Source organism: Miscanthus floridulus, chromosome 5 (assembly GCF_019320115.1).
Source record: "Miscanthus floridulus cultivar M001 chromosome 5, ASM1932011v1, whole genome shotgun sequence".
NCBI classification, from domain to species: domain Eukaryota; kingdom Viridiplantae; phylum Streptophyta; class Magnoliopsida; order Poales; family Poaceae; genus Miscanthus; species Miscanthus floridulus.
Genome location: NC_089584.1, coordinates 117,697,799 through 117,719,782, shown reverse-complemented (window position 1 = coordinate 117,719,782; position 21,984 = coordinate 117,697,799). Strand labels below are relative to the sequence as shown.

At 43.6% G+C, this 21,984-nt stretch overlaps 1 protein-coding gene across 1 annotated transcript; it reads right to left on the bottom strand.

Moving 5' to 3' along the window:
* Positions 1-515: 515 nt before the first annotated feature.
* Positions 516-1,241, bottom strand: LOC136455205 (uncharacterized). The gene has a single exon (XM_066455334.1). The coding sequence runs from the start codon at positions 1,239-1,241 to the stop codon at positions 516-518; it is 726 nt and encodes a 241-aa protein (XP_066311431.1).
* Positions 1,242-21,984: the final 20,743 nt, after the last annotated feature.

Genomic DNA, 21,984 nt, shown 5'->3' with positions numbered 1-21,984 from the left:
TGATCAATTGTCTCCGCCGTCTGGTCACACATGATGCAGGTACTGGACGGCTGCAAACCGTGTCTGAATCTTCGTTCCGCTGTCCAACAGCGATCATGAAGGACGAGCCAGAAAAAGAAGCGTACACGCGGTGGTGCCGCAGTCTTCCACACCTGCTTAGCCCCAAACACGGGTGATGAACCAAAGAACATCGCCCCGTAGGCCGAAGCCGCTGAGTACTCTCCATCTGCCGACAGAAGCCAACGGAAAGTATCAGGCTCATCAGACAAATGAACGGACTCCAGAAGATCGAACAAGTAGCCAAACTCGAGCATCTGTTGTGCAGTCACCGGCCCCTGCACATGACACACCCAAGCATCCCCCGCGAGCGCCTGGGCCACAACCGTCTTCTTCTTCCTGGCACTGACCGTCGCAAAGATAGACGGCGCAATGTCCTCAATGCATCTTCCATCCAGCCAGACATCTGTCCAGAAGAAGGTGGATTCCCCATTGCCAAGGGTCAGCACCGTAGCGGCCTAGAACAGCTTCAGCACCACGCTCTCCCTGGACACAGGCATCCTGCCAGCGCGCCTGTCGCGACACACCCACCGCAAACGCAGCGCAATTCCCACACGCCTGAGGTCAGAAATACCGAGGCCGCCCAGCTCCTTGGGCCGGTAGCAAACTGTCCAGGCAGCCCTATAGCGGCCACCAGCAGCCACCTCCGAACCTGTCCAGATAAAAGCACGACGCAGGCGATCAATCTCCCCAATTGCCCATGGTGACAGACATAGGGCGATGGAGACATGCACCGGGATCGCTGACAGTGTTGCCTTTACCAAGGCCGTGCGGCCAGCCATGCTCAACAGGTTCCCCTTCCATCCAGGTATTCTAGCTGCCACCTTATCAATGAGGAATTGCTCCTCCGAACGCTTTAGTTTGAAAACAGATAGCGGAATCCCCAAGTAACGACATGGGAAATGCTCCACACGGCAAGCAAGCACCTCATTTAGCCTCTGCAAATCCTCCACGGTACAATGAATTGGTGTTGCCACGCTTTTGTCGAAGTTGGAGAAAAGCCCGGAAGCGAGACCAAAAATCTGTAGCGCCGCCTTAATGGCCTCCAGATCCCTGGTAACCGGAGCTACAAGGATTACCAAGTCATCAGCATACAAACTCACCCGGAAGTCCGCAACTCCCCGGACCGGCGTCAACAGCTGCCTTTGATCCACCCATAGCAGGAAGTGATTGAGTACATCCATGACCAAAACGAACAGCATAGGAGAAAGCGGATCTCCCTGACGTAAGCCCCGTGCATGGCAAATCCGTCTTCCTGGGTGGCCATTGAGCAGTACCTTGGAGCTAGAGGAAGAAAGGATCGCCGCTATCCAATTCCTCCACCGTGTTCCGAAGCCCATGTGCTGAAGGACATCCAGCAGAAACTCCTAGGCAACCGTATCAAAGGCCTTGGCGATGTCGATTTTCAGCATCACACAAGGTGACCGGCTGGCATGAAGTGCCTTACAAGCAAGCTGCACCTCCCTAAAATTCTCATGAATGCTTCTTCCCTTGATGAACGTGGTCTGATTGCGCGGCACCAGCTGATCAAGAAACCTTGCCAATCTATTTGCCATGCATTTAGTTACCAACTTGCCAAAGCTGTGTATTAGGCTAATGGGCCTGTATTCACGAATCTCCTCAGCCCCCTCTTTCTTTTTCAAAAGAATCATGTACGCATCATTGAGATGATGGAAACTCCTAGTATCCTGTGCCCAGAACGCGTTGATCGCGTTCATTATGTCTCCTTTGATGATATTCCATGCGGCCTTATAGAATCTCCCAGTAAAACCGTCCGGACCCGGCGCCTTATCAGCCGGCAGTTCCATGACAACCGCATGCACCTCCTCCTCGGAGAACAGAAACTCAAGGGTGTGCAGATCCAAGGAGGGAACACCAATGGCCTGTAAGTTGAGCATCCTGGTTCTAACAAAGTTATTGCCAAGAATACCATTATAGTAGTCAAACAGGGCGTCCGCCATCCCCTCATCTGAGACCACCTGCGCACCATTTACACGAAGGGAGCGGATCATGTTCTGTCGACCGCGATGGCAAGCCTGTAGGTGAAAAAACCTTGTGTTGGCGTCCCCCTCTGCCAGGTACAGAGCACGCGACCGCTGCCTGGAGATTGTACGCGCCAGGGAAGCCAGACCGTGCACCCTGACTTTTAACAGGCGACGTAATTCCAACTCCCAATCAGCGAGCACTCGCTGTTCCAGGTTATGAAGACACCTTCACAAATAGTGCTTTTAACCAAGCAAGAGATGGCTTTGAGAAGGCAGGCATGAGGTTAGCCCTGCATAGTTTAGTTCCTGATGTACTCCCTCCGTTCCAAAAAGTTAATTAGCCCTACATAGTTTATTTTCTAATGTACTCCCTCTGATCTTTTTTTTTTTTAAATATACTCCCTCTGTTCCCTCCATTCTAAAAGAAATGTTGTTTTTTTACTATGAATCTAGACAAATATTTATCTAGATTCATAGAAAAAATAACATTTTTTAGGGAACGAAGGAGTACAGTTCTAAATGCCCTGAGTTACACCCTCTTAAAATGCAATATAACATGTAAAACATGACTACTTCTTAAATAATATATGACAATGTTCCTGCCCAATATTTCAAAAAGAAAACAAATGATATAATGCTTGGTAGTCGACACCAGTGGAGCAATATATGTAGGGTTTATTGTACTAGCACGGGACGCACGCTTCGCCACGCGCGCATCTGCTATACTCGCTTATGTTAATCAAGTGGGCCACTTATTTCATGGTATATATATTCATCGCCATTGTTACTAATGCAAAATCCCCGACCCTCATGTTGCGGACATGTTACATGATATACTGACCATGGAGGAAAAAAAATAAATTCTAATATGTAACTTGAAACACTTGTAAAAGGACATAAAAAGACTTCAGAAAATGATTAGATTCTTGTGTTCGGCATATCAATCAAACTGCTTTGGCAGTTTAGCATGTAATATTACTGATCCAGTAGAAATGGAATGTCCAAACATCACCGTTGCAAGATAGGTCAGCGTAGTTAAGATTCTCAGTATTTTGAAACTATGAATTTTGTATATGTGTAAAGGGAGACTCCCCAATATATTATATGGATAATCAATTGAGTTGTGTTGGCAGTGTGAAACTAACTATAGTAACAAAGGTCAAATATTACTCTTTGTGGATGATCAGGTTTAGCTCATGGAATAATTGCAGAATAAAATGGCAGCTATGTCAATTGGAAAGTAGTGGGCAAAGACAACTCATATGCTGGCTCGCTGATAAGTTCATATGTAAGGCTAAAACCACGAACCAGGTCATGGAGCAAATGGCTAGAGTGTGTAAACATACATCAATTTTGAGATAGAAAAGCGTGAACCTGTGACATAGCAATTCTATTTAAACTTAAATAATCTCACAAGTACTAAATCTCATATTTGGAGGTGTTATAGCAATATTAATCTGATGAAAGTTTGGACTGCATTCAACCTCACCAGGGAAGCAAAATTAAGAGATGACTAGTGTCATACTTTTTATAAGCCAAAGGGCCTCTAGTCCAGTTGGTCAGAGTATCCCGGCGGCACTCCTCACGTCCAGGGTTCGACTTCCCATGTGAGCGAATTTTAGACTGACGTAAAAAAATCCCCTTGTTCGTCCCATATCCAAAGCACTGGGGGGCATCAGCCCAATTCTCGCTTAGGAGACGGAAAGCCAGGTGGGGCGGGGGTTTTCTCGGCCTAGTGAGAATGTCTTAACCCCTTCGGGTAGAGTTTTTTTCATACTTTTTATAACACAATCTATGGATAAAGATACTGAAAGCGGCAGTGCTCAAAAGAGCCTAACTGTGTTCACCGTATGCTGCAGTAAACCAAGCAAACCAATATAAATTAGTAGAAATCTAATGTCAGCAGGAGTGAATCAATTAGTGACTGAAATCGGGAATCTGACCGATGCAGAGATACATTGGAATCAATTCCAACATGTAGGAAAATTGATATACATGAACTGGCCAAAATCTAGAACAATGCAAAGGTATCATAACCATGCAAAACTGAACACGTAAGCTGCCTTTTGCATTGTTGGGGAAAAACTGAACATACACATGAATCCAGGAAAATAAAAGACGGAATACTTTGGATTCAGTAGAAGTATAGTGGATAAACATAACATGTTCAATTGCCCGTAGGAATGGATGGGCCTAATTCATTATTTCAGCAGTTGTAGCACAATGCAAACATGTATATGTTGGTACGCAGTGATGTTCAGAAATGTTTGGAAAACAGAGAGTAATCTAACAATGAACTTGTGGCAGAGTACTTGTCATCTATTAGATACTAAGTACCCAAAGGAGTGCATTAAATCATGCCGTTCCGTCGAACCCACCCAAAGGAAGAGATCAAAAATCCACATTTTTCGTCAGATCATAAATGAGAGGATAAAGCTTACAACATTCTTAGTCATTTCTTCCATCACTTTATTACAACATCCGAGTACTTAAACAAGTTGAATGCAACAGCGGAATTAAAACAGCTTACATGTGAACGACTTTATACATTTCAGGTTCACAAGTTTTATCTTGCAGCGGAAAATAAACATATGATCAGAGTTACAGCGGAAACAAAGACTAATTTAATGAAATGGTGAAGCATTAACATAGTGGCCACTTATATACAAGATATGCTAGCATATTTTACATCTTTTCTTATAAAACCTTTAGTGAGGGTTATAAATAAACACTACGATCATAGCGTGAAAGGAATTCTCTCTGAGTCCACCAGGAGATTTCCAAACACAAGAGTCAGCTCTAGCATCCACCTGTCACCTGCAACAGAGGGAATAAAACCCTGAGTACTCGATTGTACTCAGCAAGACTTATCCGACAGGAGGAAAGTAAAAGACTTCAAGAATATGCAAGGCTTATTTGGCTCGTTGGTTTATTACATTTGCAGGGAGCATTACTAATAGTACATCCTTATGTTTCAAGTTTTTAGCAGTTATTTTTAGTTAATTAGCTAATCATTCTAGGTAAGTGCCTATGCTAAGCATGTGGTAAGCATTCAGAACTATTTTACCATCTTTCATATTCTAGTTCTTACTACGGTGTTAGACCATAGCCAAGTCGTTACCGTCTCACAGAAACGACGATTCACAAATCAATGTATCCTAGCTAGGTACCCCCAAAACACACATACCGCTTGTGCCCTAGGCACAAATAAGACCAACCCGTTCTACTCCTGTCATGGGGTCAGGTCCTCGTCCAAACTTGGACTCCAAGCCCCCAACACCTGAGACCCGGTCTCAGTATGGTGCTTAGATATCCACCTAGCACCCACCCCTAAAAGCCGGTCCGGAAAGAGCCAGAACCCATGACAAGAGAGTAACAAGTCTTACCGCTTCCATAAGCAAGTATGTGCTCAGGATAATAAGTTTATGACCTGACTACCATCCACAACAACGAACGGTCCTCAATCGACTCAGGCGGGACAAATGCAACCGGAGCCTCGCTCAGATGCCTAACCAAGTCCAAATACAATGTACAATCCCGCTCGGTCTCCAATTATCATCTATAGATATTCCATATGATAATAATATGATAATAACAACAATAATATCTTTCCTATCTCTCGCGAGTGATAGGTAATCACTCGACTTCTATCAGGGTCCTATAGCATAGCAGCTACACGATCCTATCATACTAGTAAGACTCATAGGATAAGGATATATGTATGCAAGTGGGTTTCATTCAACTCCTTAAAACTTAATGCGCAAGCATAAAATAAAGTACAACATAATAGGGGTTATGCACCAGGGCTTGTCTAGATAAGATTTAACCAAAGATTAGCATTCCATTATGGTGACACGATCATCAAGGCACCACCCTTTCTGCTACTCTAGATGACTCCAGAATCCGTCGTTGTTCCTATTATATACGCGGACAAGCAAGCTGCACCTCCCTAAAATTCTCATGAATGCTTCTTCCCTTGATGAACGTGGTCTGATTGCGCGGCACCAGCTGATCAAGAAACCTTGCCAATCTATTTGCCATGCATTTAGTTACCAACTTGCCAAAGCTGTGTATTAGGCTAATGGGCCTGTATTCACGAATCTCCTCAGCCCCCTCTTTCTTTTTCAAAAGAATCATGTACGCATCATTGAGATGATGGAAACTCCTAGTATCCTGTGCCCAGAACGCGTTGATCGCGTTCATTATGTCTCCTTTGATGATATTCCATGTGGCCTTATAGAATCTCCCAGTAAAACCGTCCGGACCCGGCGCCTTATCAGCCGGCAGTTCCATGACAACCGCATGCACCTCCTCCTCGGAGAACAGAAACTCAAGGGTGTGCAGATCCAAGGAGGGAACACCAATGGCCTGTAAGTTGAGCATCCTGGTTCTAACAAAGTTATTGCCAAGAATACCATTATAGTAGTCAAACAGGGCGTCCGCCATCCCCTCATCTGAGACCACCTGCGCACCATTTACACGAAGGGAGCGGATCATGTTCTGTCGACCGCGATGGCAAGCCTGTAGGTGAAAAAACCTTGTGTTGGCGTCCCCCTCTGCCAGGTACAGAGCACGCGACCGCTGCCTGGAGATTGTACGCGCCAGGGAAGCCAGACCGTGCACCCTGACTTTTAACAGGCGACGTAATTCCAACTCCCAATCAGCGAGCACTCGCTGTTCCAGGTTATGAAGACACCTTCACAAATAGTGCTTTTAACCAAGCAAGAGATGGCTTTGAGAAGGCAGGCATGAGGTTAGCCCTGCATAGTTTAGTTCCTGATGTACTCCCTCCGTTCCAAAAAGTTAATTAGCCCTACATAGTTTATTTTCTAATGTACTCCCTCTGATCTTTTTTTTTTTAAATATACTCCCTCTGTTCCCTCCATTCTAAAAGAAATGTTGTTTTTTTACTATGAATCTAGACAAATATTTATCTAGATTCATAGAAAAAATAACATTTTTTAGGGAACGAAGGAGTACAGTTCTAAATGCCCTGAGTTACACCCTCTTAAAATGCAATATAACATGTAAAACATGACTACTTCTTAAATAATATATGACAATGTTCCTGCCCAATATTTCAAAAAGAAAACAAATGATATAATGCTTGGTAGTCGACACCAGTGGAGCAATATATGTAGGGTTTATTGTACTAGCACGGGACGCACGCTTCGCCACGCGCGCATCTGCTATACTCGCTTATGTTAATCAAGTGGGCCACTTATTTCATGGTATATATATTCATCGCCATTGTTACTAATGCAAAATCCCCGACCCTCATGTTGCGGACATGTTACATGATATACTGACCATGGAGGAAAAAAAATAAATTCTAATATGTAACTTGAAACACTTGTAAAAGGACATAAAAAGACTTCAGAAAATGATTAGATTCTTGTGTTCGGCATATCAATCAAACTGCTTTGGCAGTTTAGCATGTAATATTACTGATCCAGTAGAAATGGAATGTCCAAACATCACCGTTGCAAGATAGGTCAGCGTAGTTAAGATTCTCAGTATTTTGAAACTATGAATTTTGTATATGTGTAAAGGGAGACTCCCCAATATATTATATGGATAATCAATTGAGTTGTGTTGGCAGTGTGAAACTAACTATAGTAACAAAGGTCAAATATTACTCTTTGTGGATGATCAGGTTTAGCTCATGGAATAATTGCAGAATAAAATGGCAGCTATGTCAATTGGAAAGTAGTGGGCAAAGACAACTCATATGCTGGCTCGCTGATAAGTTCATATGTAAGGCTAAAACCACGAACCAGGTCATGGAGCAAATGGCTAGAGTGTGTAAACATACATCAATTTTGAGATAGAAAAGCGTGAACCTGTGACATAGCAATTCTATTTAAACTTAAATAATCTCACAAGTACTAAATCTCATATTTGGAGGTGTTATAGCAATATTAATCTGATGAAAGTTTGGACTGCATTCAACCTCACCAGGGAAGCAAAATTAAGAGATGACTAGTGTCATACTTTTTATAAGCCAAAGGGCCTCTAGTCCAGTTGGTCAGAGTATCCCGGCGGCACTCCTCACGTCCAGGGTTCGACTTCCCATGTGAGCGAATTTTAGACTGACGTAAAAAAATCCCCTTGTTCGTCCCATATCCAAAGCACTGGGGGGCATCAGCCCAATTCTCGCTTAGGAGACGGAAAGCCAGGTGGGGCGGGGGTTTTCTCGGCCTAGTGAGAATGTCTTAACCCCTTCGGGTAGAGTTTTTTTCATACTTTTTATAACACAATCTATGGATAAAGATACTGAAAGCGGCAGTGCTCAAAAGAGCCTAACTGTGTTCACCGTATGCTGCAGTAAACCAAGCAAACCAATATAAATTAGTAGAAATCTAATGTCAGCAGGAGTGAATCAATTAGTGACTGAAATCGGGAATCTGACCGATGCAGAGATACATTGGAATCAATTCCAACATGTAGGAAAATTGATATACATGAACTGGCCAAAATCTAGAACAATGCAAAGGTATCATAACCATGCAAAACTGAACACGTAAGCTGCCTTTTGCATTGTTGGGGAAAAACTGAACATACACATGAATCCAGGAAAATAAAAGACGGAATACTTTGGATTCAGTAGAAGTATAGTGGATAAACATAACATGTTCAATTGCCCGTAGGAATGGATGGGCCTAATTCATTATTTCAGCAGTTGTAGCACAATGCAAACATGTATATGTTGGTACGCAGTGATGTTCAGAAATGTTTGGAAAACAGAGAGTAATCTAACAATGAACTTGTGGCAGAGTACTTGTCATCTATTAGATACTAAGTACCCAAAGGAGTGCATTAAATCATGCCGTTCCGTCGAACCCACCCAAAGGAAGAGATCAAAAATCCACATTTTTCGTCAGATCATAAATGAGAGGATAAAGCTTACAACATTCTTAGTCATTTCTTCCATCACTTTATTACAACATCCGAGTACTTAAACAAGTTGAATGCAACAGCGGAATTAAAACAGCTTACATGTGAACGACTTTATACATTTCAGGTTCACAAGTTTTATCTTGCAGCGGAAAATAAACATATGATCAGAGTTACAGCGGAAACAAAGACTAATTTAATGAAATGGTGAAGCATTAACATAGTGGCCACTTATATACAAGATATGCTAGCATATTTTACATCTTTTCTTATAAAACCTTTAGTGAGGGTTATAAATAAACACTACGATCATAGCGTGAAAGGAATTCTCTCTGAGTCCACCAGGAGATTTCCAAACACAAGAGTCAGCTCTAGCATCCACCTGTCACCTGCAACAGAGGGAATAAAACCCTGAGTACTCGATTGTACTCAGCAAGACTTATCCGACAGGAGGAAAGTAAAAGACTTCAAGAATATGCAAGGCTTATTTGGCTCGTTGGTTTATTACATTTGCAGGGAGCATTACTAATAGTACATCCTTATGTTTCAAGTTTTTAGCAGTTATTTTTAGTTAATTAGCTAATCATTCTAGGTAAGTGCCTATGCTAAGCATGTGGTAAGCATTCAGAACTATTTTACCATCTTTCATATTCTAGTTCTTACTACGGTGTTAGACCATAGCCAAGTCGTTACCGTCTCACAGAAACGACGATTCACAAATCAATGTATCCTAGCTAGGTACCCCCAAAACACACATACCGCTTGTGCCCTAGGCACAAATAAGACCAACCCGTTCTACTCCTGTCATGGGGTCAGGTCCTCGTCCAAACTTGGACTCCAAGCCCCCAACACCTGAGACCCGGTCTCAGTATGGTGCTTAGATATCCACCTAGCACCCACCCCTAAAAGCCGGTCCGGAAAGAGCCAGAACCCATGACAAGAGAGTAACAAGTCTTACCGCTTCCATAAGCAAGTATGTGCTCAGGATAATAAGTTTATGACCTGACTACCATCCACAACAACGAACGGTCCTCAATCGACTCAGGCGGGACAAATGCAACCGGAGCCTCGCTCAGATGCCTAACCAAGTCCAAATACAATGTACAATCCCGCTCGGTCTCCAATTATCATCTATAGATATTCCATATGATAATAATATGATAATAACAACAATAATATCTTTCCTATCTCTCGCGAGTGATAGGTAATCACTCGACTTCTATCAGGGTCCTATAGCATAGCAGCTACACGATCCTATCATACTAGTAAGACTCATAGGATAAGGATATATGTATGCAAGTGGGTTTCATTCAACTCCTTAAAACTTAATGCGCAAGCATAAAATAAAGTACAACATAATAGGGGTTATGCACCAGGGCTTGTCTAGATAAGATTTAACCAAAGATTAGCATTCCATTATGGTGACACGATCATCAAGGCACCACCCTTTCTGCTACTCTAGATGACTCCAGAATCCGTCGTTGTTCCTATTATATACGCGGATGCAACGCAGAGGCATAATTAATCAACGTCAATCGATACTCTTAAAAATACGATTACGCCTCACAAGCTAATGAGCCAGCTCTAACGCTAATGCCCTAGGCTACGTATCCACGTGGTCGAGTAAGGCGTTGTTTTCCGAAAAATGTTTTAGTTCTACAATCCCAAGGTATTTTGGCATTTTATTGATTATATATATATATGAGCTAGGACTCATTTAGCTACCTTAGCAAACTAATTATTATGGAGCTACAAAAATTACAATGAGCACCTAATAATGTTAGAATTTTTCTGTGAAAGTTCCAGAGCCAACACTATCACCAATTTATCACAATAATTCCTCCAAGTTTACGTCTTAACCATATTGAAAGGATCAAGATGCCCAAGGGGGGGTGAATTGGGCTAATTCTAAATTTCTTTGCAATAATTAAATCCTATTGTTAGCACAATTAACCCCTTGTGCCTAGAAAGTGTTTCTAATGTTCTACCGCACAAAAAGTCTTGCAACCTAAGTTTCAATCCTACTCTAGCATGGCAATTCTATGAATGTAAAAACAAGTATTGAATTACTCAAAGTAAATGCTCAAAGTAAAGAGAAAAGGAGGAACGCGGCGATGTTTTACCGAGGTATCGGAGAGTCGCCACTCCCCACTAGTCCTCGTTGGAGCACCCGCGTAAGGGTGTAGCTCCCCCTTGATCCACGCAAGGATCAAGTGCTCTCTACGGGTTGATTCTTCAACACTCCGTCGTGGTGAATCACTCACAACTTGAGTTGAGTCATCCACAAGCTCCGCCGAATGATCACCAAGCTCTCAATCACCACCAAGCCATCTAGGTGATGGCGATCACCAAGAGTAACAAGCACGGACTCTCACTTGACCACAACAAGCCTAATGAGAAGGGTGGATGCACACTTTGCTACTCTTGATCTCACTAATGAGGGCTCTCTTTGGGATTCACAAATCTCAATCACCTCACTAGGACCTTCCTCTTCTTGACACTCTCAAAGGTGTTTCTCAGCTATTGAAATGAGCAAAAGTACTCCCACACACGAATGGATGAAGTATTTATAACATGGGCTGAAAAACGAACCGTTATGTGCCTCTGCGGGGTGACCGGACGCTCCGGTCATGTTGACCGGACGCGCCGGTCAGTTCACCCCGAACTCCAGTGTTTAAAGTGTGACCGGACGCTGGCCAGCGTCCAGTCAACACTGGCCAGACGCGTCCGATCATGATTTTCTCTCTTTGGAACCTTACTGGAGTCGACCAGACGCTGGCCCTCAGCATCCGGTCACTTGACCTCTCAGCGTCCGGTTACTTCTAGATAACTTCACCTTGATCAAATAAACTAACCGGACTGTACGCTAGCGTCCGGTCACACCGAAGCCAGCGTCCGGTCAGTATTTGACCCTCCATTCACTTCCAACTTTCGAACGTACGTGAATGAAGTTTGCTCCAATGGATCTAAGGGCTTTTTAGGAGCTACCTAGTGCTATGTTTAGCAAGTGTGCACCACACCTAACCCACTAGACTTACCTAGGTCAAGCTACCCGTTCATACCCCCCTTAATAGTACGGCCAAAGGAAAAACAAAGTTCTAAACTACTCTAAGTGTCTCTTCAACACCAAACAACACTTAGAACTAGTCCATCCTTAACCTTGTTGTCCATCCTTTGAAAACCAAAACGATTCCCATCGTAAGGGCATGGCCACCATGATAGCCCAATCAATCTCTATTACCATGACCTAACTTAATTGCCTCTGCAAAACACACGTTAGTCATAGTAATCACGTATTGTCATTAATTACCAAAACCCAACTAGGGGCCTAGATGCTTTCAATCTCCCCCTTTTTGGTGATTGATGACAATACTACCTCGAGTATGTGAAAGAGTCGAGGTTTTTAACATGCTTGGTTTGTATAAGCTTTTGACAATAAGAATAAAAGAGTTAGGCACGCTTATATGACCCAAGCCAACATGATGTACTCAAAAGATATGAAATAAGCATGAGTACAAGTAATAAAGCTCATTTGTATCGGAGTAAAACACGAAAGCAAAGCAAATGAGTATAGCACAAGTGATATGACATATAAATAATTCAAAGTAGAGAGCACAAATGTCATATATCACGGTCACATAGATATCACTATCACACAAATATAGTTTGATGCATAAAAGTAAACACACGAATGCATAATAGTGTATCACACATAAAACTCCAAATGTAATAGATAATCTAATAGACAAACTAAGGTCCCCCTAGATATGTCGCTCCCCCTAAGACTAACATACTCGATCCCTCTCCCCCTTTGGCATCAAACACCAAAACCTAAGGGTCGGTCGGTGGGGCTGCAGCGACGAGTCGGGCACTGAGGTACGAGGAGCAAGCTGGAACTGAGTGCCATCATCATCTGAACTAGAGCTCTAAGCAGTCTGACCCTCTGTAGCTGGAAGCGACGCTGAAACAGTCTGGGTCAGATCAACAACTGGAGCTGCTATAGACTATGCAGGTATGACTAGAGCAGCCAGCTCTGATGATGCCACTGAGGAAGGGAGCGTCTTTGTAGTCCCGGTAATAGGTGCAACTATAGAAGGCCTGGGACTTGCAAATATGGCGGAGTAGGCTGCTCTGTCAACTCGCTGAAAGTCGCTCTAAGACTCCTGCAGACTAAAGTATCTGACACTAGTAGCGAGGAAGTCTGAGTCGGTGTGAAGCCCGTCTAAAGAGGTGTGAACTACGGGGCTAACACTGGCGAAGCAAACCACTGGGACACCTGCTCTATAGGTGAAGCAAACTATGTTGGTGGCTGTCCCTGACTCTGAAGCCCACTAGGCTATAAAGCTAGAGTCATAGAAGTGGTGGCAGGCTGACCAAGCTGGGGTGAAAACTGTGGCGGTGGAACCCCAATAGCTGTCACTACATGCTATATAAATCCAAGAAGCTGCTGCTGCATGAGGAGCTGTTGTTGATGCATGGCCTGCTGCTGCTGTATGGCCTGCTGCTGCTGAAACTCATCCTGCCGAGTCTGAAACTGTGCAAAAGTGGCGGCGGTCTCCTGAGCCTAGTGAACCTGATCCTGCCTCATCCGTTCAAGTATGGCAAGTAGAGCGGGGTCTGTTTGCGGTGCAGGTGGAGCTGAACTGGAGCTACCGGCCTCATGGTCATGCCGACGTGTAGGCATTTGAGGAATGTCCCGGTAGTCCTCATCTGAGCTGTCACTGGGGTCGCTCTCGACCATCCCCTCCTACTGAGCATCAAGTTGCTCATCCTCTATAGCTGCTATGCCCCTGATAGTCTCATCCTGCTGAGCTATAGTCTCTGGCACCTCTGGACATCGGCTCGGCTGGCTAGGTGTCCTCACTGCACTATATCTGATCATCTGAGTCATGTTGTATGCAGGGAACTCTATAGTGGCACCACTGTACTCTACCAGCATCTCTGGTGGCCTCATAGTAACTGCCCTGTGGATCATGAATGTAATCCAGTGAGCATACAGCAGCTGTCTGTGACCCCTAAACCCCTCTACAATAGTATCCTCCATCTCTGATAGAAGGAGATCCCAAATATCAAACACTATCTGCTGCATCAGAGAGTTCAGTAACCAAAATTGTATGCGAGTTAAGCCCTCGTGATACCCTATCCTCAGAAGTAGTGTCCTCATAATGGCATCAAGCACTCTAGCAGTGGGAGTGAGATCACTGGGCGTCCTGCTAGACCCCTCGCCGAATAGCTCTGTGAAGCAGTGGCGGACTAGATCTATAGGGGGCACCATACCACCATGAGGGCGTCTGAGGGGTGTTGTCTATCCATAGCAAACTTCATGTAGTCGGACGGGCTGCTCCTAAAGCCTAAGTATCTCTCTGACCCTAGTGCTCGTCTGCCTATAATCTCTGCCACTGAATGCAAAGTGTATAAATCTGTGTTGTAGGTCAATCCAGGGAGAAGCATAGAACTAACAGACCCAATATGGAACATATAAGCCTGTCCATCCAAGTAAATCTGTCAGCCCTGGCAGGTAAGATAGGTAGGGGCGAATGTGCTCTTCAGCTGCTGCTACAATGGTCTCAATGTTACACACCCTCTGAGATCTGAATACAGCCCCACTGTTAAGATATGCATTATAGAAATCTTCCTACAGAGGTGTGTAGAAACCCTCTGAAGCACGCTCATCCCCCCTCAGTAGAAACCACTGCTCAAAATCCATAAATCTAAGCTGTTGAACCTGCTTGGCCGTGGTGGCCCTCAAATCCAAGTGGGTCACTGGGGGCGGACCCTATGGTCTAGGCGGTGGATGTGAACCCCTCCGCCGAGTCTCTGACCTCGGAGTGACTGGCACACGGGTACGTCCAGAGCGGTAAAGCTATGGCTGAGATGCCTACTCTGTCTCCACAGCCTGCTCTCCCTCCTGAGTCTGCGCTGCTGGTTGTGGCTCCTGCTGTGACCCCCCCTAAGACTGACTCTCATCCAAGACAACTCGCCGTCTCGCAACCATGACAGTCCCAGCTAGACCACCATGACGACACTCAACCTGCTCTAGTGCAGCTCTAGTAGAAGGAGAGAGCTGATCTGCGATCTGGACTCTACTCCTAGCACCTCCTGCCTCTGCACGCTCTGCTGCTGCTGCAACTGCGGCTGCTCTAGCTGTATCTGCATCTGGATACTTCCACTTCTTTGTTGCAAGTTTCTTCGTCGCCTTGCCTTTTGGATCTGCAGGCAAGCGAGGCGGGTGTCTTGGATCCTCATCACCAGGACCACCTCCAACATTCTTGACACAAACCATCTGATGGATCTAAAAAGAACAACTACCACTGACGAAGATCTACTACCAACTGTCACTTTCGAGGCTTGGCCTCGATCCGTATTCGTGAGCTTGGCCCCGAGTTGACTGACAACTACAGATAGGACAACAACGGCACCGACTCGTTGCATGATAGAATAGAGGGTATACAAATAATCTTAATTATTCATCTAGAGATACAAAACCCAAAGAAAGCAAGCAATTAGGTATGGAATTGGAAACGAGGGCTTGCTACCTAACGAACCGGCGAATCGATGAGAAGAGAAGCGAATCGGGGAACCACCAGAAATCCAAGGGTTAGGGTTGGTAGTGGTGTGGCGGCTAGGGTTCGCGGCACTAAAATAGAGCAGGGACACGGCAATGCTAGGGTACAACAGTGCTGGTGAAGGGAGGCAGTGCTTGAGCTACACGGAAGTAGGGTGGTGCAGGCAGGGCGCGGTGGCGCAGAGAGGCGCGCGGGCACGGCAGCGCTCGGGAGCAGCGCAGTGGAGCTCAGGCATAGGCAGGAAGCATGGTGGCGCGGGCAATGCAGCGCGGCGGTGCGAGGAGGCTCTGGACGACTGCACGGGAGTGGAGCGGTGGCATAGGGAGGCACTGGATGGCTGCACGGGAGTGGAGTGGTGGCGCAGGTGGGGCGTAGGCACGAGCGGCGGCGCGGGCGGCGACGACAGTGGCGGCGCAGTAGAGAGGCGATGGTTCTAGGGCAAGGTCGCGGCGCTGTAGCTCGGAAAGGCAGCGATGTTGGCGCGGATGCGGTCGAGTTAGGTCACACGGTGTGCTACACGGTTATAAGGGGTCCCCCGATCGTGATAGAAAAGGAAATGAGATAAGAGTTTGAATCCCGCATGTTTTCTACTGACCGGATGCTCTGGTGGCAGCGACCGAACGCTGCCACCCAGCGTCCGGTCGATTCCAGAGAGGTCCAAAACCCCTGAAATCATGACCGAATGCGTCCGGTGGACACCGATCGAACGCAGCCAGAGTCCGGTGCAAGCTGCCTTTATCGTCTTCGATCGACCGGACGCATGATCACCATCTGACCGAACGCTAAGAGAACACTGTTTCAGCATCCGGTCACTCTTTCTCAGCAGCAGTTCACCTCCTGTGAACTGACTGGACGCTGGACATCAAAGTCCGGTGCAGCGTTCGGTCACCCTTTTTTCAGCAAATCTTCAAAGTCTTTCGTGCTGCATGTTTCCAATCAAGTCCCAACTCCAATAAGATCCAAATAAACACCATTTGGGATTGATGTGAGTGACCTCTCTCAAACCCTCAAGTTTTTCGAAAATATTTTGACTTAGGCTATAATTCTTTTTAAGAAAATAGGCAATAAGAGGGCAATTGAAGATAAACGACAAAGCAACATTCATGCATATGCAATGCAATACTTAAAAATAAATCTAGTTGCTTGTCAAGTTTGATCCAAGGTTAAGCTTCTTCACACGCTTTACGGCGGTTATCTTAACCATGTTAGACAAGCCCTATATGCATTACAAAAAATTAAACATGTTGTATATTACAATGCAATGCAAGGGACAACACAAGCTCATTTTTTAGTGAAGTTACTAAAATCAAGAACATTGAGCTCATTCCGCAATCGACAAAAAGTTGCCTCATCTAGCGGTTTAGTGAAGATATCCGCCAATTGATTCTCGGTCCTTACACCTTCTAATGATATATCATTTTTAGCAACATGATCTCTAAGAAAGTGATGACAGATATCTATGTGCTTGGTGCGAGAGTGTTGAACCGGATTATTTGCAAGTTTTACGGCACTTTCGTTGTCGCACAAAAGATGTACTTTTTCTAGAACTACACCATAGTCTAGCAAAATTTGCTTCATGTAAAGTATTTGTGCACAACAAGCACCCGCGGCAATGTATTTCGCTTCGGCGGTGGACAAGGCCACACTATTTTGTTTCTTGGAGGACCAAGACACAAGTGATCTACCAAGCAAATGGTACCCTCCGGATGTGCTTTTTCTATCAACTTTGCAACCGGCATAATCCGAATCAGAATAGCCAACTAATTCAAATATAGCTCATTTGGGATACCAAAGGCTAATGCTTGGTGTGTGCTTAAGATACCTAATGATTCTTTTAACGACAATCAAATGAGTTTTCTTAGGATTAGCTTGAAATCTAGCACACATACACACACTAAACATGATGTCAGGCCTAGATGCAGTTAAATATAATAAGCTACCAATCATAGAGCGGTAGATAGTTTGATCAACCGAGTTACCTCCTTCATCTATGTTGAGATGTCCATTAGTTGGCATTGGTGTCTTGATTGGCTTACATTCATCCATCTTGAATCTCTTGAGAAGATCATTTGTATATTTCTCTTGAGAGATGAAAATCTCTTCTCTCATTTGCCTTGACTTGAAAACCAAGAAAGAATGTAAGCTCTCTAATCATTGACATCTCGAACTCATTTGACATCAATTCACTAAACTCTTTGCAAGAATCTTCATTTGATGATCCAAAGATGATATCATCAACATACACTTAACAAATGAAGATATTCCCATCAAGCTTCTTGGTGAATAGTGTGGTGTCGACCTTCCCGATGGTGAAGCCCTTCTCAATAAGGAAGTCCTGAAGGCGCTCATACCAAGCTCTTAGAGTTTGCTTAAGCTCATATAATGCCTTGGACAACCTATAAACATGATTAGGATATCTAGGGTCTTCAAACCTGGAAGGTTGATCAACATAGACTAGTTCATTAATAAAGCCATTTAAAAATGCACTTTTCACATCCATTTGATATAATTTCATTTTATGATGTGATGCATATGCAAGGAGGATATGAATAGCTTCTAGTCTTGCAACCGGTGCAAAGGTCTCTCCAAAATCCAATCCAATCCTTCAACTTGAGAGAACCCCTTTGCAACTAGTCTTGCCTTATTCCTCACAACTACGCCTTGATCATCTTGCTTGTTGTGAAACACCCACTTTGTTCCAATGACTCTTGCACCTTTTGGCCGCTCTTCAAGAGTTCAAACTTCATTGCGGGTGAAGTTGTTCAACTCTTCATGCATGGCATTTATCCAATCCGGATCTTGAAGAGCTTCTTCTACCTTGGTAGGCTCATAGCAAGAGACAAAAGAGTGATGAGCAATAAATGAAGCAAGTTTTTGTGAGCGAGTCATTACACCCTTTGATGGACTTCCTATGATGAGATCTTGTGGATGATCTTGTAGTAGAGGTGTATTTCTTCTATTGACCACTTGAGGAGGAGGTTGTGGAGCATCAACATCTTGTGCTTGTACCACCATTTGATCATGGGAGACATGAGTATCTTCATTTTCTACTTTCCTATCTTTTATCACCATCTTGTGGCACACTTGATGAAGAAGGTGGGTCAATCACTTGTACATCATCTTCATCATCTTTAGGCTTGATGTCTCCAATCGGAATGTTCTTTATAGCCTCCCTCAATGGTTCATCACCTACATCATCAATATTCTCATGTGCACCTTAGAAGCCATTAGATTCATCAAATTCCACATCATATGTTTCTTCAACCAAGCCGGTGGCATGATTAAATACTCTATATACTTTGGACTTTGATGAGTAACCAACAAGAAAACCAATATCACAACATCTTTAAAACTTTCCTAGGTGTTGCCGCTTCTTGTAGATATAGCATTTGCAACCAAATACCCTAAAGAAGGAGACGTCCGGCTTCTTCCCATTGAGCAACTCATAAGGTGTCTTGCTAAGGAACTTTTGAAGGAATAGGCAGTTGGATACATAGCATGCAGTGTTGATAGCTTCCGCCCATAGAGCTTCGGGGGTGTTGTACTCATCTAGTATTGTTCTTGTAAGAGTGATCAATGTCCGGTTCTTTCTCTCAACTATACCATTTTATTGAGGAGTATATGTTGCGGAGAGTGTACATAGCATTGTGCTTGATCCCAACTTCATCACAATAGGTTTCTATGTTTGTGTTGTCAAATTCCTTCCCATTGTCACTTCTAATCTTCTTGAGCTTCACTTTAAATTCATTTTGTGCTCTCTTGGTAAACTTCTTGAAGCAAGATGCAACTTCGGATTTGTCATGAAGGAAGAATACCCATGTATATCTTGAATAGTCATCAACAATCACAAGACAATAAAGGTTTCCTCCTAAACTCTTGTATGTTGTTGGTCCAAATAAATCCATGTGAAGGAGTTCTAGCACTCTTGTGGTTGACATGAAAGCTTTAGTTGGATGAGTATTTGCAACTTGCTTGCCGGCTTGACATGCACTACAAAGCTTGTCCTTCTCAAAATTCACATCCTTCAACCCTCTCACCAAATCATTCTTCATTAGCTTCTTGAGTAAGCTCATCCCAACATGAGCAAGTCTTCTATGCCATAGCCACCCAAGTATTATTTTGGTGAATAGGTAAGTCTTCAAATTTGCATCTTTGGAGGTGAAATCCACTAGATATAGGTTGTTGTATCTAAATCCTTTGAATATCACTTGATCATCATCCTTCTTAGATACAACAACTTCCTTCTCGATGAACAAGCATTGGAAGCCAAGATCACACAATTATCCAACGGATAGCAAGTTGAAGCTCAATGAAGCAACATGTAGCACATTTGAGATAGAATGATCATTTGATATTGCCACTTTGTCCAATCCTTTAACCTTGCCCTTTGAATTATCTCCAAATGTGATTCTTTCTTATCCATCTATTTCTTCATCTAGTGAGGTGAACATACGAGGATCACCGGTCATATGTTGTGTGCAACCACTATCAATAACCCAATGACTTCCACCGGTCTTATAGTTCACCTACACACAAGAGATCAAGCTTTAGGAACCCAAACTTGTTGAGGCCCTTCACCTTCTCAACAAGTGACTTTGTAACCCAAATTTTCTTAGGCCTAGTCTTGTTTGGAGGTCCTAAGAACATGACTTTCATCTTTCCACTAGAATCCTTTCTAAGCATGTAGTGAGCATTGAAGGCAAAAGGTCTAGCATGCTTGGACAAGGGTTGTGGTGGTGGAGTTTGGCACTCATGGGCAAAGTGACCTTCTTGTCCACACTCGAAGCATCTCTTTGGCTTTGGCTTTGACTTGTGTTGTTGTTGAGCTTGAGCCTTCTTTTCTTGGTTTGCCAAATATCTAATGCCACTTCTATCCATCTTCATGACGGTGTTCATAAGTAGCTCACTTTGTAGATGCTTGCCTCTTGTGAACTTGCTCAATCTAATCTTGAGATGCTCTTTCTCCAATTTGAGCTTCTTGTTCTCTTCCTTGAGAGCATCATTGTTTTTCTCTTCCTTGAGCTTCTTGTTCTCTTCTTTTAGCTTCTCATTTTTAAGCATCAAGTCACCATCATGATTAAGAGTTTTTAGCATAATAGTGTTTTGACTTTTGATTTCTTCAAGATCTTTCTTGAGATTTTCATTGTCATTCTTGAGCTTGACAAACTCATCATAATCATCGACCTCAACCACTTGCCTGTCCTTGCTACTAGAACTTTGCTCAATGCTCTCAATGATCAAATCATCACATGATGTAGCTATATCAATCTTAACAACATTGTTAGTAGCATCATGTGGCTCATGGGATAGAAATTCTTGAGCAATGACAAGATTATCATGATTAATCTTAAGAGTAGTGTATTCTTCTTTTAGCTTGTTGTGGCTAGTGATGAGCTCTTTGTGCATCCCCTCAAGTTTATCATGTTCATCTTTAAGCTCTTTCTTAGAAGATTTGAGCTCCTTGAGTTTGGATGATATAGCATCATTTTCTTCTCTAAGCTCAACACTAGTTTTTTTGGCTATATCACATTTTGCTAAAAGTGAATCATTCTTAGCCTCTAGTTTTTCATTCTTAGCTCTACTCTTTCTAATGATCTTAGTGTATTGATTTAGCAATTTAACAAGATCATCATAGGAAGGTGACTCATATTCATCATCATCACTATCGCTATCATCATTGCTAGCATGTTCATCACCACTACTATCATCATTTGATACCTTGCGATCACCCTTGGCCATAAGGCATAGGTGTGTAGGGGATGATGGCGGTGGTGGCGGTGAAGATGATGAAGAGTTAATGACAATGGCGGCCACCTTCTCATTGTCACTATCATCATCGTATGAGCAACTTGATGAATCAATATCCGTGAGCCAATCACCGATGATGTATGCCTTTCCACTCTTCTTCTTTTTGTGGAAGTTCTTCTTCTTGCCATCTCTCTTCTTGTATGGCTTGTTCCTTTTCTTCTCATCTTCTTCTTCATTGCTTAAGTCATCTTTCTTGCCCTTGTACTTGTTCTTGTACTTATCTTTCTTGGGCTTTGTGCATTGGTGTGCTAGATGACCAAGTTCTCCATAATTGTAGCAATCCATCTTCGAGATTGGCTTCCTTCTAGAGCTTGTGAAGAACTTCTTCTTCTTACCATCGAACTTGATGCCATTCTTGTTGAGCTTCTTTAACATCTTGGCGGTTCTTTTCACCATGAGAGCAAGGCTTTCATCATCAATTTCATCATCACTTGAGCTCTCATACTCAAGCCTTGCTTTGCCCTTCTCTTGACTAGCTTTGAAAGCTAAATCTTTTTCTTTCTTCTTTGTAGAGGATGAGCCATCTTATGGCGTGATGTGCATATACATCTCATAAGCATTGATCTTTCCTAAGATTTGTGTCGGTGTAGCGGTGGAAAGATCACCTTGATGAAGTACGGTCATAATATGCCCATATTTGTCAATGGGGAGCACACTCAAAATCTTTCTTA